The sequence below is a fragment of the Parus major genome, chromosome 4 (assembly GCF_001522545.3).
Source record: "Parus major isolate Abel chromosome 4, Parus_major1.1, whole genome shotgun sequence".
Classification (NCBI taxonomy): Eukaryota; Metazoa; Chordata; class Aves; order Passeriformes; family Paridae; genus Parus; species Parus major.
In genome coordinates, this window is record NC_031771.1 from 16,562,132 (window position 1) to 16,582,097 (window position 19,966).

General features: G+C 38.1%; 1 protein-coding gene across 3 annotated transcripts in view; it reads left to right on the forward strand.

Moving 5' to 3' along the window:
• CCSER1 (coiled-coil serine rich protein 1) overlaps positions 1–19,966 on the forward strand; it is a 608,967-nt gene that overhangs the window by 57,190 nt on the left and 531,811 nt on the right. For all 3 annotated transcript variants that reach the window (XM_015625457.2, XM_015625458.2, XM_015625460.2), the window contains exons 2-3: positions 12,308–13,666; positions 16,250–16,437. In XM_015625457.2, coding sequence (XP_015480943.1) covers positions 12,352–13,666; positions 16,250–16,437 — 1,503 coding nt within the window. In that variant the 5' untranslated portion in view covers positions 12,308–12,351. The remainder of the gene's footprint in view (positions 1–12,307; positions 13,667–16,249; positions 16,438–19,966) is intronic.

Here is a 19,966-nt window from a genome sequence, read left to right on the forward strand (position 1 = left end):
CACTGAGTTATTGACTGTGATAAATCATTTGTTGGCTTCACTATCAGGTGCAGTAAAGCTTTCTGACTGACATTTTTCACTTGAACGAGATACAACTAAGCAGAAGGAGCTAAAATTATTGAGTATGTCAAAGCAAGCCTTTAAAATGGGAAAGGCTAGTCTGTGTAAAACCAGCTGCAATAGGAGTAAGGAGTGAGTTTTGTTATCTGATCATTGTGGGCCATGGAGAAAGATGGGTCTTGAATTACTGCTTTTGTGAGCACTGTGAGACTATACATGTGCATTCATAATATGCCCTCTGATATTCGTAGGCAACTTTGAGAGTGTGGCAGTTCTATTTCTATTTAATACTGAAGAGCTTAGATGTGATGGAGTAAGTCATGACTAGACACTGTCATGAGCTAAAACTTAAAGCTGTCCAAAACTTTCAGCTGTGAGCTTGTAATTACACGGTTTTAAGTGCTGATGTAGTCACTGAGATTTCACAGCCTGATTTTCCGAATTTTCCCTTCTGTTATCTCTCCCCTGCAACTTTGTTCAGACTCACCCAGCGCTACTAGAGCAGACAAAATATGCTTGTGTAAAATGAAATATGTGAAAACCGCTCATCTCACTTCCCTCAAAAGACCATAACCAAATCAGCAATATTTCAGGTTTGTGTAGAATCAGAGGTCAGGGATTGGTATCTCGTAAGTATACATGCAGAAATGAACTAATACGTCCCTCTAAATCCATCTTTTTAAACCTGATATTATTAGCCTTTAAATAATTACTGTGCAAACTGTTTACTTATTGAGGTAATTGGGAAATACCTGTACTTGTTTTTTTGACACCTCTTTAATACATTCAAGACTGGAGACCTGCTGCATTTAGCTGTCTTTTAATCTGAGTTTTGTGTTCACACACAAGTGTGTGAAATCTGCTCTTATGTCTCTGATTTTTGGAACTGAGAACCATATGGTATATTGGTTTTGCATTTCTTAGATCTTCTTAATTGTGCCTGCATAGCAATTAGGCTTGTGCATAAATTTGAGAAAATAACGCATTCATTTGTTCTTAGTATATAAAGTATACTGAGAATTCATTTCAGCTTTCACAATAACCATAAAAAGCATTCAGAATAGGACAATTTGGGTTAACGTTACAACGTAGTTAATTTGACCCATTAAGGTTTCTTTTGCATTTTTTTGGTCTTTTATTATGAAATGGCAAGACACAGGATGTCCAATTCATCCAGTGAAGGGGGCTAAATTATGTCTTTGTGCACTGATCCGGCAAAGCGGTCGGCATTGTGCTTATGTCCCATTTGAAGTCAATGGGATCACTTATGTTTTAGAAGAAGTGTGTGCTTTTAAGTGTTTTACTGAATAGGGGTGAGATTATTCTCAAAGTCAAGCATGTGCTTAAGTGCTTGGTAGAACTGAATTAGTTAACATCTATGAGTTAGCACAAGAATAACTGAACGTTTTTGTATGTTCCAGTTTGAGATTGACTGGCTCTGAGAGAATGTCATTATGCACTAATGTCATATAATGTCATATAATGTCATATACTGTGATGTGGCTTTCAATGGAACTAAAAAATAAATTGGGATGACTTTAGGACTCCTCATTCAGACATGGTTTTATCATCAAACTTCTTGTTTCAAGTTTTGCCTCTTGTTAACTTTAAAAATATATTTTTCATTTCTGCCATCTTTTTCTTTACCTCTCTGTTCTAGACATTTATCTTCTCTCTAGGTTGAGAGGTGAATTGAATTTCTTGCTTGAGTTTCTGAGCAGTTGTGTATCTACATAGGCATCTCTCCTACTGGGAGATGGGTCTCCAAATTGCTCACTCTAAACTGATATTAGAGGTTATTGCTGCCATCATTGATATTGCTCCACTGATTGGCATCCTTGCTCACCAAATTTGTATTTCTATCTATTTGTTCATCCTTTGTATATGCTGAAATTGTTGGAGGCAAAATGTGATTTGTGTTGCTTAGATCTGAGGGAACATGTTGTAAAGAAATAGCAATTTGTCTTCATATCAAACTTCTAGGCATGGTGTAGTTAATCTCTGCTTTCTGTCATCCTGACCAGGAGGCAGAAGACAAATGGAATGCACCCCTGCTAAGAAGGTAATTATTTGATTGGACTTCCAGCAATGGCATAAAGCACCCACTCTTGTAAAAATGCTGTCACTTAATGTCCCTGATGTTTCAAGAAATCAGACTAGCTTTGAGAGTTATGTTTGGTGATAAAGGGGAGCAAATGATGCCAACTTGGTCATAATGATGGATTCTGATTAACGCCTTTTGGAAGCTGTACAGTGTTTAACAGTGACCAAGCACACCAGAGACATCCAGGAACATACAGTGAAAAAATTATTGTATCTAAGGACTCTAAACATGAAATTAAAATATCTAATAGGTTAAAATATTCCTGTTATTCTGATGAGATGGATATGGGTCCCTTGGTCACTGAGCAGGTCACTTCTAAGTAGGGGAAACACAGGAGTGTAAAGGATGATGGCATCCTTTACACTTCCACTTAACACCTGGATGTTTATGTAATACCTGGGATATATGGAAACTGGGATATACCATCTTTTTGTAGACTTTTCTGTGTTGAACTTAGGGTTGGATACTAACATTAGTGGAAGTTAGTGTTGAGTTGTGACTACAAGCTGTGAAGTGCCAGATAATTGGGTTCTTAAATCCAGAGAAACAAATTAAGTGTTCATTTTTTCTGGAATTCTTAAAACTTCTATGATGTTTTTGTTCTCTTTAGGGGACCTCTGACTTTTCAAGTTGGTTTCTATTATTTCTCTCTATGCTTGCTTTGTAGGCTCACTTTCATGCTTAGACTTTGTTAACCTTCAGTTTTCAAAACAAAATGCAGGTCTTTACTGTGTTTGTGTGAACTTGTACATGTGGTTCCAGTCATTACTATGGCACTTGGTTATCTTAAAGTGTGCTATGCTTAATGCTACAGAAATGTGAGCCATTGTGTTTTAATGTTTAATTAACAACTTCCAATTAGAGTTTGAGTATATGAATATATTGAGTTGTCTAGAGTGTTCTTCTCTTTCATTGTTTTTATTGACAAGAAGAAAGGTGGAAGTGTGTGTGATTAATTTAATCTAGAAATAATTATAATTTCAATATAACAAAAGGGGTCTTGCCTGAGTCTTTGCTGAGGTTCATGGAAGTCTTAGGTAGAACATAAGTATCATGATTTAGTTCTAAGTGTAGTACGATTGATTCCTAAAAATCTATTCTTCTTATAAGCAGTGTCCAGTGGAGCACATCAGCATATAAATAAATGTAAGCAGTTAGTTTGCAATTAAAATAATGAAATTGCATAGTATTGAGGATGGTAATTATGAATGTATTTAATACTCATCCCCTTGAGGCACACATCATATGTGTGGTAAAAGCTGCAGGGAACAGGAATCATGTGGTTCCCATTCATTAGAGCTAGTAAGCTGTGAGTAGCTTGCCTGGAAGTTTTCAGTCAATCTGGATCCTCACTCTGAGTGTTATCAGTTCATTTTGCATCACCAGATTTCTTTCAAGGCATGAGTTGGGAATTGTTCTTTTCTGTTGAGCTTAGAGGAATTTGGAAAAGAGCATTGCTGTTACATTATTTTGTGGTAATGCAGTCAACAGCTGCAACAGTGATATACTGCAATTACCTTTTTATTAATTGAGGATGAATCTGTAAATTAAATGCCTAGTGTTAGGCAAAGTTTTCACAGTTTATTTCATGAATACTAATAGCCACAGATATGTTGTATTTTTAAAATCGCTTCCCTCAAAAGCTCATACTTCTTTCAAGACATGAGTGGTCCTATTGACTTCAATGGGACATAATTGCAGTGGATTCTTGTGAGAGTTTTTAGTGCTGTCTGTCTTTGTCTGTCTCAGTGCTCTGTTTTTAACACAGCTCTAAGCAGACACACAGGGAAAAGCTGGAATTGGAACAGGAGTATGGCTCTTCAGAACTGCATGATTGATTTGCTAGGGTTTTATTAATTTTCATTGTAATCCATTAAGGGATTCTGTCCTTGGTCAGCATTAAAAAAAAAAAAAAGAAAAAATAATAAAAAAAAGAAGACAGAACTCCCTTCTTCCATCTACTTAAAATTTGAGTCTGCACTGGGACTGACTGGATCATGCATGTCCAAGTGTTGCTTTTGCAAGAGTTAATGAAGAATTACAGATGGGGTGATTGAGGCTTATAAGGATGAAAGGCCAAATGGTTTAAATCAGCATGATTCACTTCACTGGAGCCTGTTGAATTTACAGCAGATGAGGATTTGGTCCTTTTTAATGCAGTTAAGGTCACACATTGAACCAGTGACAGGTAATAAATGACCCCAACCCTTGTTGTCACTGTGGTTGCCATATACACAGCAGAGACAGGCGGCACTTGAGACCGAAAAGGAGCCAGACTGGGAAATGTGCAGGGAGCTTTATCATAAAAAGTGAATTGCTGCTGACATTGGAGCTGTGATTCAGGAAGGTAAGAGGAATAGAGAGAGAGCACTGAACAAAGACTTGGAGCTCTGCTGGGACCGCACAGTGTTGTGAGGTGGTTGCTTGAAGTGAGCAAGAGAGACAGATTTTAGAAGGAGCACATGAAAGCTGAACTTGAATGGACTACTAACTGTGCAAATCAAATGGATTATGCTTTAGAGACCCTTATGATGTCTTGTGGTCTTGTGAGACAGCAGAATTTTTTCAGGAAGCTTGTTTGTTTTTTTGGTGTGTGGCTGTTACTGTGGAGTTTTTTTTGGAGGGGCTAATAGAGATGCTTTGAATACCTGTGGGACTAGTTGCCAATATTGGTGCTTTGCTTCACTCTGCCAACGAATTTTATGCACTGAACAGCACAGAGCTAGGGCTGTGTTATTCCTGGTATTTTCCTCTTGAGAATACCAACTGCCTTGTGCAGTAGTGATCTGTTCCACTCGAATTCCAGAGCAAATGTCTGTCAAGAAGTCTCTTCCTCTTTTTATGTCCTGGGCTGAGGCAAATGCTAGATCTGCTGTTTTTCAATGTGCTCTAGTAGGCATCTTACAGCTATTTTTCATGCATGAAAGAAAAAAATACCCTTGATTGTCTGTAGGTTGCTTTTCCCTTTTAGTTAAAACAAAGCACAGCTAGAAGTCAAATTGCTGTCTATATATAAGCACATCTTATGTTTATGACTAAATACTAATATTTAGTGTGAAGTACAAATGTAAGTATTTTCCTTAAAATATTATTTGAACATGCTTTTCTTCTATCTCTAAGCACTGTAGAAACACAATTATGGGCATCAAGAATGGGGGTGAGAGGAGAGAAAGATGTGAGGGAGGAAGGATGACATTTAACCCTATTGAATCCTTCCCAGTCCTCAGACTGCTATCTCTATGTCCACCCAAGATGTCTCAAAATTACTCAATTTTCCTTTGTCCCTTCATGGTATAATTCCTATGTGTACTTAGGGACCTGTGTAAGTCCCCTTCACTTGTTAAAAGTGAATAATTCATTGCATGTAAGCGTATTTGGGAAAGATAATTGGGGGAGTTGATGCCATGGCATTTGAATGGCAAAGTAAGCTCATGCTCTTCGATGCTTGCATTTCCAGGTTATTACTTATATTTGTAACTGTTTTTAATTAAACTTAAATATTGGGAATACCAGATACTGTAAGAAGTCCTTTGTATACTTCTCCAGAATCCATATGAGCAACAGAGGTGAGAGGGGTGCTGTTTGTTCTCCATTAGAAAAGCAACACAACACCAAAACATGAATGTGACTGCTTCTTCAGTGTGGTATAGTCCTTACCCCATTTCTGTCCTTTTTTATGTCTGATTGTTGAATGTGTGAAAGTGAATTGTTTATCTTCCTCATGCAATCCATTATTTGCTAGTAGCTTCTCCCAGCTCTTACTGAAGAGCAGCTGGCTGCTGGGTGGATCTAAAGACTAACAATAAGATTGGTTCACTTCTGTTATTTTGTATATTATACTGAAGTGCTTTGTGATAACCTTTGCTGTGACACAGACATTTGAAATAGGGAGAGGGTGGTTCAAATGTGAGAGAACTCTGGCCTCTAGGTTTCTGAAGATCTGTTACCTTGGTTCTCCTTTAGTACAACTTCATTCACATGGTACAAGTGGGATAAATTTACATAGCCAGTGATAATAAATGATAGAATGATTTGTGTGTAACTTGTCCTATGCTAATGTTTGCCTTCTGGCTAATTTAAAGTCAAAAGAAGATACATAGATAACTTACCTACAGTTGTTGTCTTTGAATGATTGTTGCACTTCTAATTTCATCACAGCACTGAGAATAGCATTAATGGATATATGAAATCACTGTCTTCAAATGGTACAAGACCAGTCAAAATGGGAGATGGGCTTTTGATGTATTTGTGTGGCTTCAGACTTCTTTATTGCAAATTCATCTGCTTGTTTCCTCTCTCATTTCCTGAAAGCACAGAAGTATTTGAAAATAAAGATAGGCCTGGGCTGCAGAATGCAGGAAACTGAAAGAAATCTCATTTCTTGCCTTAGGGTAACTCAGTGTTTGGATTCTGTGTTCATGTTGTTTTGTTTTTGTTTTGTTTTTTTGATTTTGTTTTCCAGATACATAAAAGCTGTTCCTAGATACATAAAAGCTTTCTTTGCCCAATTAGTTTTTCAATACAGAGGGGAGTAAGAGGGTGGAGTTGTACATGTGTGCATACATAACTTTTAAAGGTCTGGTGCCCTTTGTTAGGTACTCTACTGTTATTTATAAAACCTGTTCAGGAAAACTGACCTCCAAGCAGATGTGGACGTGGTAGGAGCTTAGAAAAATTCACTGTGAGAATTGTGACTGTGGCTGCTGTTCCACAGAATACACTCTCTAGCTCTGTACCATGCTGCAAGGGTTACATGCACGAGGAAGGAAAAGGGAAGAGTGTTATTCAGACAAGCAAGTGGAGCTGTTATGTATTAGAGGGAGTTCCGCTCATTTAATTTGCAAACCCAGATTGTTTCAGGATCACAGTTTCGTGATCTCAGTCTCCCCTTTCCTAGCTAGTGCCTTCTGTTGTTCAAGTCTTTGGCTTTGCTGGTGTTTTCAATAAGATCCTATTAATTTGGTTACATTGTCCTTGGTAACTGTTAAAACCCTGAGTATTTATCTGGTGTTTATTTATTTGCTTTTGTTTTAAATGTAAACTGATTTTTAATGGCTTTTTTAGACTCTTACGTTGTCCTCATGGACAGGCTTGATCACACATAGTGATCTCTGGGAGCTGTGTGGGCAAAACCAAGTCACAGATGTACTAGAGAGACAAATAATGCTAGAACTGAACTAGAACTGTATTGAAGGCAGTAATGCTTAAATGCTGAGGACAATACAGTGCTGCAATCCAAAAGATGGAAACAATAATTTGGGTGGGAGCCACAGGCATTGAAGTTACCCCATGGACCAAAGGACTGCTTCTTAAAAGAGTATCAGCTGCATCAGGACTTCTGTTGACTTAATGACAATTAAAAATACTTATTTTCATGTAGTGTTGTGGGTATTTGTAGTATACTGGGGCAAATTTAATTTCAATGTAAGGTTGGAGCAAGCTGATCTATAGAGACCGTATCTCCGATGTGATCCTTGCTTCCTGCTACATGGTGATGCTCATGTGAGGGATGGAATATTCACAGTGTAAATGCACATCTTAGTTCTGTGTGTTCTGCTTTATTGTACTGTTCCCAGTTCTAAGCAATAAAGAAAATGTATCATCATCATTCAACTATGAGTGAAACCAAACAATCTTCCAGATCCTTATTGATATTCTGCTCTGATTTAAGGTTTGAGGCCTTTAAGCTATGTGTCATGTCATCTCCCAGTTTAAACTTTGATAGCTAATTCAGTTTTGTTTTTTGTGTGGAGGTTTTTTTGTTTAATATTTCTAGGAAGTACATCTTTAAGGAGAATCTCTTTAGGAAAGCTTTGTTTATAAAGTGTTGAGAGATAGTAGCAGGTTGGTTTATTTATGAAGGGAGTGTTTGCACTCCCCTACACACTACAGCATTGAATAAACATATATTATCTTTTAGCATGTACATGTAATTATGATAATGGTAAAGTTCACAAATAATTTCAATTCCTAAATTTTGCCTCAAAGGCAATGGGAAATTTAATAGGCACAGACTGTTGCTTTTTCATGTTTGCAGTTACTGAGAAAGTAGATCCATGGCTCCATCTGCTGGGGTTCAAAACCAGAAGCACAAGAAATTGCTGTTTATTGAAAGCACTGAGTCCTGGCACACTTGTGAGAGTAGCTGCTAGTCAAAAGTTGAAATAAAAAGTACTGCATTTTATTTTTAAGTTGGTAAATTGATAGATTTCTCTGGAGATACTGGTGTAATATTTTGAAAATATTGCCTATTTTAACACTTGTGGTTTTCTTCCTGCAGTTACATTCACTGTCTGAAAGTTGAGCAGTTTGTCTCTTTTGATAAGATACAATAATATATACAGTACAGAGCTGCTTGTATAATTTTTACCCTATGTGTTTCTTGTAGTCAGACAACTTCTGTAGGCAAGATATGTAATATTACAATATTAGCTGGATAGTTCCTCCGAAGTTCTGCTGCGGGGAAAGAATAAAAAATATAAAAAACTTGACTCCTTGGTTTAAACATGTGACATTAAGATATTTTTGAGATTAATTTGTGTTTTGCAATATCTTGGTGCAGACCAACATGAAAGGAGGCTATTTCCATCTGATTAATTTTTTAATTTCTTTTGAGAGGGAAAATATTTTGCTCACACTTGGGTTTCTCATTTCCATTGGTCTGAGCACAGGAGTTCAGAAACTCTGAGCTGTAGCCAAGCTCTTGAGGAAGAGAAGATTCTGAAACAATCCACTATTACTCTGCCTGTAATTGTTTTCAAAGCAGCTTACTCATTTTCTGTCATTATATCAAACTCTGTCTTGTGTAATGCCAGCTGCAAAAATGTTCATCAAAAATCCATTCCATAAAAAGTAAAAATTGTCGTTTTCAGCACTGAGTAAACACTTCAGTTTCAGCAGTAACTGGAGTTTAGAATTCAGAAGTATTACAAAGTAATGGTTGTGTATTTGATCAAGATTCAGAACTCCATACAGAATAGCATGAATGTTTTCTTGAGTATTCTCATTATGTGCTAATATATTTTGTACTAAGCAAGAAGCCTAAACAAAGGTGTCTTTCTCTGCCCTTTTCTTTTTCCTCTGTTGAAGATTTTAAGAGTGATGCCAGTAGGGACAAGGATTTTAGATAAAGAAAATTAATGGTTTTGTAGAGAAGGTGTAGCTGGAGTGAATTTCACTCTGTAAGGGTTACTGCTGTAAAGTTGTAGGTACAAATACATTAAATGTGGAGACTGAAAGGAAACACCTCCTATGTTAATAAGACATATATGACAGTTTATAACTCCTCTGCTGAAAGAAAAAAAATTAATGGAAGGTGAGGTTTCATTAGTATCTGAAAGTATTTGTACTTTGAAACACTAGTTATTTTTCCTTGTGTTGCAAGTAGAAAACTTGTCATTTTAACTTTGTGCAAAACTTTGGCAGTTTAAGAATGCAAATGTATGTGTGTTTTTAAGTGATATATAATTCTATTAATTAATATCAAAAATATTACTAGAACGTTTACAGCATTCAAACAGTGCATGCACATGGACGTGCATATATACAGGTATATTTGTACAACATTGTATGTTTTAAGACTGTTTGACGGTGGCTATTGTAGACCTAGGAAGAACAGTATATTGTGCTTAGTTGATATTTTATGGGTGAGGATTTCTGCTGCTTAGACAATAAGAGGAATGCTGACAGTTTGTTTTCTTCCTTCAAGAGACAGGAAAGGAGGAATCAACCGAATAAATGCCACTTTGTTATCTGCTGTTAGAGGCAATGTATTATATTAAAATTTATTACCACCTGGAAGGCTAAGGCTATGTTTATTCAGGGTCAATCCTTAGGAATAATCCCTTCTTATTTAGACACAGTCTTAGCATTCCCAGTGCTAGTTACATTGGGCTTTTTGCTCTGTTTTTTGCTTCTTTTTGCTCTCAGCTTGGAAAATTTTGTAGTTATAAACTAGGATGACTTGTTCTTCAGTGAAGTGACAATTTAAGCTCTGGGCAGGAGAGAGAACAGTGGCAGCAAATGTTTTATACAACCGTAAAATGTCTATAGAGGTTTAATGTATTTCAGAAAACTACTTTATCTACTGCTGTTGTTAAACTGCATTATAAAGTCTTTGTTTCAGCAATTATGATCTCTCATTAAAATACCTTGTGAGGGCAGAGCCCTCACAATCTCTAAAAATCTTGTGTGTATGTGCTTATCCATATATACCAGTAAGCCTGCAGGTAGAGCTTCACAACAGCAAAGAAACCCCGACACAGTTAGGGTCTTGAAGTGGTTAAAGAAGCCAGAGAAGGGGAAGGATGAAGAGAGTTTCATGTGGCTTTCAAAAGGCAATTTTCTTTAGGTAGAGTTATGGAAAAGTGAACAAATTGGGATAACACCAGCTCCTTGGGGGAGCTCACAGGGCCTGGGATTTTCTGCACTGTCCCCCCCTGCAGTTGCTCTTACACAATGGTCTGAATGCAAACTTTCACAGCTGTCAGTGGAATGGAGCAGCTGGCTGTGCTTCAGTTCCCAGTGGATGTAAAGTTATTCTGGTAACTCCCGTCCTGTATTGACAGTTTCCCCCCCGGTTAGACTGAATTCATGGAGGGGTTTCAATCAAAGAACCTGGGCATTGTCTAGGTGAGGCTTTAGCTTGCCATCAGACATCACCAGTGACTTTAGCAATTAGTAGCTATCCTCCAGCTCTTTTTCTCATCCTAAACTACAAAATTGCTTATTGATTCCTGGTGTTTGTGAATAGTGTGGCTGCTTGGCACTGCATGTTCGGAGTGGAGCTGTACTAGCATTTTTAAAAAAAATGTCAACTGCAGAAAAGTCCAGTCCTATCTCTAGTCAGAAACAGTCTTTGAACTTACTTGTTACCCTTTCTTTCACAGTTACTTAACATATATGTAGTTTTACTAATACTTAAAAATTCTGTTTCAGTTTATATACATATATATGTGTGTATATGTATACACTACCTAAATCCATATACTGCTCACAGATTCTTGCTTTAGACACATAATACATATTAAATTGCTCATTAGATGAATTACTTTTTTTTGCACTTGACATACAAACGTAGTCCAGACAAATGAATTGGGGTTTATTTTTATGTGCTGAACACCAGCAGCTCATGAAGTTGCACTGGGGCAAAATTCCTACAGCCTCTCGTGTTCTTGTGATTATATATTACACGTTTTTATTGCTCTCTCTCTCTCTCTGTGGTCCTGTCTTTCACAGTGGTAGTTTATTATAATGAGAAGAAAAAGGAGATAGAACTGGTATATATTTCATAAAGATTAATATTCTTCCAGTACATCTGCAGTGCTGATCAAAATAAGTTTTGTTTAAATGTTTATAAAAAAACCACCAAGTACATGTGCATGGAAGCACTTCTCACTAATTTCAAAAAGCATGAAAAATTAGCTAATTATAGGCAAATAAGCTGTGAGAGGATTTCAGAGAAGTGTTCAAAGGAAACATTACAGCTCAAATCTAGAAATATGATCCTGTATTTTGACAGTAAATTCTTTGAACCTACAGTTCTTTAGGAAGATTTTTTGGTGTTGCATATTTTGGCTGGACTGCAATGCCATAATATTCTGTACTGTGAAGTGATACATACAGCCTTTAACAGAAGCACATAAAGTAATTAAAATCCAACTGAAAGTTCAGTGAAGGTTGTAAAATTTAAATCCTCTTCTTTCATGCAAAAATCTCAGTATTTAGAAATACAAAATAATGAGTTGTTCTACTCAGATAATGAAAAATCAACTATTTGCTGAGAGTGCTTACACTTTATAGTAACTTAAAAACGAGGATGCTTAGGTGATATATTTGTATATCTTTTGGCATTTAGATTTTATACCGTTACCCAGTGTAACAGTATACAATACTGCTGTACAATACCATATATAAAATTGTATCTTTTGTTAGCAGAATATTTTCAGCCACATGTTGCTCAGTTCTTAGTGCAGGGTGTTACACATGGCTTTGAAATGCTGAAAGTCTTCAGTAATGTGTATGCAACAAATTGATGTTGACATCTTGTGTATTCAGGCTGACTGACAAATCTGTTTGAGTAGTCTTTGAGGCTGAATAATTTATTTTCTTTCCCTTCTCCCCTTTATGTTTCTCTCATCCCAGATTATTTTATTGGCTGTGAAGAACCACGGACCCTTTGTGCCCTGATGGGGGACTCGGGATCCAGACGAGCGACTCTTGTGTCTCGGTTGCCGATATTCCGGAGAAGCGTTAGCCGGAGACACGACTCCCTGCCTTCCTCGCCTTCTTCTGCCAATGCCATTGGTGTCCACACCTCCTCTCCATCCAGCACTAACTCCAGCTCAGGGAGCACAGGAAAGCGCCGGAGTATTTTCCGCACTCCTTCCATTAGCTTCCATAACAAGAAAGGCAGTGAGCAGAAGCCTGACTCAGCGAATCAGAATGTTAACATCTCAAATGGTGCCCAGTCCTCTCTTAGCACTTTTCAAAAACTCAGCTTAGACGAGCACATAAAAAGCAGAGGAAGGCATTCAGTTGGCTTTGGCAGCTCCCGTAACAAGAAGATAACAAGGTCTTTGACAGACGATTTTGAAAAGGGAAAGGAGCCCTCTGCTAATAAGAATGTCTTTATCAATTGTATAAGCTCTGGGAAGAATGAGGGTGACGATTCAGGCTTTGCAGAAGAGCGAAGCCGATATTCCGTCAAACAGTCCACACGAAAACTTCTTACTAAATCTTTTTCATCACACTACAAATTTTCCAAACCAGTTCCAGAGAGTCAGTCGGTTTCCTCGGTGCAGCAGCCCAGGTGCTTTCTGGAAGTTAAATCCTACGTGGAGAGCGAACCTGTGATGGCCAAGTCGTCTCCTCCATGCTCGGCTGAGACGACGGAGTGCATGGGCAGCTCCCTGCAGTCCCCGCTGCTCTCGGCTGACCTCACGGCTGCCCAGACCCCCTCGGACTTTGTCGCTCTGACCGAGGACTCTGTTTCAGAGGCTGATGCCCTGCCCAGCAGTGGGCCTGGGGCACTGCTTGCAGAGGATTTTGGCCACGATGTCTCTACCTCTCAGATCTTCTTTAATCCTGCTGCTGCTCCTGCGAGGGAGATGGATACTGTACAAAGCACTGGCCGTTCTGCTGGTGTATCTCCTGTGAGTCATGCAAGCTCGTGCAGCGTGGAATCCAGTACCTTATTCAAAACCTCAGTTCCTAATCAAACAAAAGTGCTGTTTCAAGCCAATGGACTACATATAAATGATGCCAGGCACATAGAAAAAATAAACTCAGAAAATGCACATGTAGAAACCTTGACGTCACAGCGTAGTGAAGAACCAGTGACACTCTCTCCAAAGGCACGGGCCTTAAGTGAGAGCAGAGATGAAAGCACTCCATCCAAGCACATAAGAGACGCAATTCCTGTAGTGGAGTCGAAGACTGTTCCATGTTCTGAACCTCAGTCCCTTAAAACACAACAGGGTTATGAATCAAACCATCCTAAAGGTATATTTCATGGTCTTTTCATTTTTGAGTTTGGTGAATTTTGGGGGTCTGGCCTCATTTCTTCTATAATGATTGTTTTGTCATGAAGTGTTTATCAGAATTGCAAGTGCTAGCTATGATATTCAGAAAGTAAAACTTTTTTTTTATGCATTAAATGAAAAGTTTATTAGTTTTTTGAGTTTGTGTTTTAGTGTTTGCAAACACACATCAGTGCTGTTCGTGGCTGTGCTTTGTTTAATAGAAAATTAATTAGGAATGCAAGTATTGACTCCCAGCAAAGCTATGGTTTCTTGAGACATGGCTATTTTGGACTTGAACCATGGGAGATAGCATAATTTGGGATGGAAGCATCACCAGAGAAACAAACATTCCTGTAGTCTGATTATGGGAAATAATACAATTGAGTTTATATTGGTCTGGATTTAAACATTTCAAGAGTCTTGCTTTCTCTATTCAACTGATTTTATAGAGTAACTCAGAGTGTATATCTTGTCAAAGTATGAGATACCCTGTTTCTGGTTCCATCTGAAATAAGTGTCCAAATTCTCATTTTGTCATCTATGGAACTGAGGGAGTTAATTACCATCTAAATTTCACACTGAGTCTTTAGTTTATGAAGAGTGATTTGGAAATACTAACAAGATTAAGTGGAAAGACTGTGCCTAGAAATCCCAATCTATAGAGATACAGATAAATAATGCACCAGGCCCTTGAGTGAAAGACACCTGTCAGAAGACATTTATCTCTGACAGTTTGTTTTCTTGAGCCAGCTTAATGACTGGTGCTTTCTTGCTTAATTCTGAGGCTGTATGTGGTGGGCCAAAATTTGAGGGTTAACAAGACAGTATTTGTAGTGATTGTATTAGAAGATGAATGATGGTAAGTATAAACTCATATAAATTCACACCCATCATTCTGCTTGGATATTTATCTAGGCGTGTAGATTATAAGCAGTCAAAAGCAATCTTGCTTTTTGAATTACTAGTCACTGCTAGGCTTAGTTGGAGATCTTGTACATAAATGGCAATAGAAAGTCAAATTAATCTACTGAATTAGCTTTCACCAGAGGGAACCTCTTTCACTTGGAACCTCAGTCACTTTGGGAAAAAAAAATATTATTTATCTGTTCTATCCATTTATCTATATTACTCGTCCTGAGCACTCAGTTTGTCTTCCTTGCCACACTGTCTCATCTGTGAATGAGCTCTTATTCAGAATCTGCCTTGCTAGAGTATACTGCAGAACACCAAGTGAGCAGCTTGGGGGGATGTTTAGAAATACTTACTGTATTTCAGACTCATGCATTGGCAATTGGATATTTAATCTGTATTTCAGTAAAGCAGCTAAAGGAAGTTGAAATCATTACAGAGAGATTTTTGTAAATTGGATTCATGTTCACAGAAGCACTAGAGCTAATACTGCACTATGTAGAAGTTGATGATTAATTGTTCTGGTTTTTTAGTGCTGTTCAAAATAGTTTTTGTTTTTCTGGTGTTGTGAAGAATGTATTCCAAATTAGAAATTGGCCAAGTGTACAAGGGAACCACTGAAAATGAGATAAAATCCTACCATATGAAATGAGTCGAATACAGAAAAAGCTTACGTGGCACTCAGTAAGATATGGTTATGAATACTTACACCTGTTGCAAACAGACTGTTTTGAACATTTGGTTTTCTAAAACAGTATTTAAACCTAAATTTGAACACAAAATATTTCTATGCATTTTCTTTGGTAATAGATATTTTCTCTTCTGTACCTGGTCTCATAGCAGATACCATTATAGATAGCATCGTGAATGTGACGTTAATTTATGAGCAGGTTTGATGTGCCATATATTTCTTAGCATATACCTTTATGCATTTTTATGTGATAAGGATTTTTTTTTTTTAAAGAACTCTTAGGGAAAATGTCTCTTCTCTTGCAAAAGAAGATAAGATTTTCTGTATGTGTGACATTTATTATGCTATTATGCTTTTATGTTTCCCCATTTCTAAATCTGCCTTAACATGTAAAAATGTATTTTTTTCTCCTCTTTTCTGATGTTATTCTTTTAACTGGACTGGGATTTTGCCCACTGACTGCAGGCTGAGTTTAGAGGGTGAAGGTGTAAGACTAAACTAGGAATGCTGAACAGAAATAGAAACTGATTTGCATCCCTGTCTTATGCAGAGGTAACAAAGTTGTCCTGGCCCTTCAAAAGCTGGACTTGCCTTTGGGCATTGGGTAAGGCAGGTTGTTTTTTGGCACCACTGGACAAATTTCTCTGTTAGGTTTTCAGCAATTTGGAAGTATCCATGGTGAGGGGAGAAAGAAAAGGATGGAGCAAAGAGTCCTTCTGGATTCTGTGGGGAGTCCTGGAGTGGGCTGTAGTGTGCTGAGCATGCCTGTCATTGGGGCTGAGCAGTGAGCTGAGGGCCCAGGTGACACCTTTATCTAGGTAAGCACGGTCTGCGTTCCACAGAACCTTTCTCACGTGAACTCGTTTCAGTGTAATTATTTCAAGCAAAGCAGTGTTCTGATTAGGAAAATATTTGTAGAGAGCAATTCCCTATAACAATTGCTGGTTGCTTCTCTCCTTGTAGCTGATCTTGCCAATAGCCTCAGTCCGTACCGGGAAGGCAGATTTGTTGAGAAGCGGCTGAGGTCCTCTTCAGAAGGTACGGCTGGGGGCAGCCGGCTGATCATAAAACCAAGGGATGGAAATGCAGAAGAGCTGAACAGCCTAAGGAAGCAGAGAGCAAGCTCATCCTCTTCCAAAATGAACAGCATGGTGAGTTTTATTCCCACATGCCTAAGCTGATGTTTTTCTCTGATTGGTGTAGCTATAGTGAGAAGCAGTGACTTCACAGATTTAACAATAATAAAGAGGGCAGGAGCTGTCTCAGGCTTCCATAATGTGATCTAGGCTCAGCTTCAGATATTGGAAGCATTTTTTGCAGGATGTGGTGCTGTGAAAAGGTTTGTGTACTTTCTGGGTAGAATTTCTTGGTGACATGTGTTGGTGATTTGCTTGAACTATTAAAGCATGGAGCTTTTCATGTTTCTCTGCTTTTGCAGGAAGCTTGCATCCAAGTATAAGTGAATAAAATCTAATTTTTTAGAGCCAGAAAGAATGTGATAACCTTTAAAGATGCTGTTTCATGTAGGCATACAAAGTATTACACAAATGGATTTTATGCCCTAAAATACTGGTTAACTGTTGCTCAGGCCTGTGAACCTTTTTTGGCTTGTTAGACCCAAGCTGTTAGGCAGATCTTTGTGTTTATTTAAATACTAGTCTACACTGATGCTGTAGCACTTCATTCTGTTTAGCTCTGTATTAAGTTTATTATTTATTTATGGTGGAAGTGGGAAGGTGACAATCCAGGCAAAACAGGAAGTAGAGAATGTGTGGGTGGGATTAGGTGGTAATCTGATCCCTTCCTTGTGTTTTGTTCATAAAATCTATGAGCTTTTTCCCCCACTGCCATTACCAAAAAGCAAAATTGTCCACAGATTGACATGATTTGCTTATGCTTATTGGCATTACAGTCACACACCAAGGACTTCTAAAACAGGATTAGAGAGCAGGCTCATGAGTGAAGGTAGAATTATTCTTGCTTTCTCCCCAGTACATACGGATATTATCTTCTTATCTTAAGAAAATAGTAGATTTTTAGTAAAAAGTGAGGTTAAGGAGGTAAATCAAACGAAACCAAACCTAAAAACACCTTTTCCACCCTTTCCTCCCCACAAACAACCAGAAGACAAAAGAATAAACCAGAGTTTTCTGGAAGCAAAAGCAAAAAGAAAGTACTAAGAATTTGAACGTTCAGAGTAATACATATTTGAATGGTAAAAGGCCTCTTCAAAATACTTGTCACAATCAATTCATGTTTAACAACACTACAGTAGCAGATTGCTACCAATGAATGATGCTAATGAAGAATAAATACTAGGTAAAGAATTGGTGTTACTACACAAAATATTGTGAAAAGCCTTAACCTAACTCTCATACGTGGCTAGAACAGCATGAGTCACATGGCTTTCTGTATTAATTTTGTTCAGTTCTGGAGAAAAATGAGCCACAAACATTTAAGGGATGTCAAATCTCTGGGGCAGAGCCGAGGACCCCGTGGCAAGGGCAGCATTGCTGTGCAGTTCTGCTCTGTGGCTGTGGCTGCTGATGCAGGTTTTCTGGTATCACCCAGGTGTCTTGTTAAGCTGAAGAAACTGTGTACCTGTATATTTTCCCCAGCTTGTATTCTTTTCCTTGTTGTCAGGCAGTGTGAGCTGCTTCTGCTTGGGGGACTGGGAGTGAGGAGCCAGAAAGTCTTGCTGAAGGGATGCAAGATTTTTCACAGGAGACAGGAAGTAAAAAAAAAATTAGCATCTGAGAAGTTGTTCTTTATCCTAAACATCTTTCTCAGCAGAGTATGCTTGCATAATTGTCATGTTTCTTTTGAAGATGACGGGTAAAAGTTTGGTTCTCAGACCAATGCTGTTTGTAAATGAAAGTTAGTGAAGAAAAAAATCTTTTGAAATAACTCTGCAAACGTGCCAATTTTGTAGTACTGTAAATAATGATGTGGAACAAATGCTTGAGGTGTATTGGATTGCCAATTATGTGTTTACAAAGCTGCTCTTCTTGCAGTGGCCGATTTCTGCTACAAGAGGGCACCGTTTCACCAGAAATGGCTTTGGAGAGCGTTTCGGAATGACTCGTCATTCTAATGCTCCAGCAATGAACTCATGAGTTAACAAATTCAAATCTATTGACATAACATATAGACTAGTTAACTATGTCTCAGAAGGCTGGTAGAAGTTGTGCTTCACCTACTGTTTCGAACTAGGTGATTCTTCTTTTCCAATGTGTAAGAGAGACAAGAAGAAAGAAAAGTGTGAATCAGCACAGGCAAAAGACCTGAATGATCTGAAATATGTAGTCCTGAAAGACCAGTGAAAAGTGTAAACGTGTAGTTGACTCAGTGGGAATTAGATTTACCACACTGAAAAAAAAAAAACCAACAAAAAACCATCAGACCATCAAGTTTGTTCTTTAACGGGATTAGGAGACAGAACAGCAGGGGAAAAAAACTTGATGTGAACATTACTTGGAACTAAGAGAAAGTGAGATATGAGTGAGCAACAGAATTATCTATCACTTGTCATAGTAGTGGCTAATATGGAATATCACATTTCTCAGTGCAGAGACAAAAAGTTAAATTGTTTTTATTGTATGATAGAGATTTTTAAATGCTAGCAAATTAAAGTCATTAAGACCAGATAGTCATGAAGGATGATATGAATGGAAGTAACTGTGCAGTACTTCAAGTTTAAAAAAAACAAACTTGAGAGCATAGTGGGAGCACCTATATCACACTGCCCAATTTAAAGATATGAGTTACACTGTGCTGTATGCATACATGTGTTTTCACTCTGCCTAGAAATGTGCCTGCATATGTGCAGTGGATCAAGACTGCCCACTTATATTTGGCTCTTGCAGATCTGCCCTTCTGCCTCTCTGCTATTCTTTACAAGAAAAATAGTTATTTGTCTTTACAATTGTGCCCTTGCCCACACTTGTCTATCAGCATATATACTACTTAACTAAAAAAACCCCTTATTTTTCAACTTCTTGTCTCAGTGGGTGAACATTATGTTCTGCAGGACTGTGTTTCTCTGGCCACTCTTTAGCTGTTTTCTCTTCAGTTTCTCATACTTGCATCTTTTCTAAGTGTTCTCTGTTTCTTGCATCTTAAATTCAGCTTCAACTTTTCACCCTTGCAGGTAAAAACTTTTGTGCTTGCCCTCAGTGCTGCATCATCAGCTTCCTTTGCCTGGAGCAAAGCAGCCTTGCCGCCTGTGCCAGCCCAATTAGAGCAGCCCAACTTATTTTTCTGGATTGTTGCTTTGAGTGTGCCATTTCTTTCTTTGATCTTTCCTGTGGTTCCTATCTATTAGATATAAAACCAAGGACTTTTGAGGCCTAAGGACATCCCAGCCTTTTCCCCTTCAGCTTTAAGAGTGGCCCTGTTGCCAAGCTGTCAAATAATTCCATTTGTGTTTTCTCCCATACTGCCTATCATGCACTTGGGTAACTGCAGTTACCACAACATTTGCTTCATTTCCTTTCTCAGTTTTCACTCTATTTTTTGCCTTGCCTAAAGATAAATTTTCAAGGTGCATGCTGGTACTGTGTTATTAAGGTTTTTACTGAGCTTTTTTTGGCTTACCCATCCAGTTCTGATGCTTGGCCAAAATCCCCCTTTTCTCACACTTGTCCTATGCTTGTTATGTGGGGATGCTCCAAGTACTGA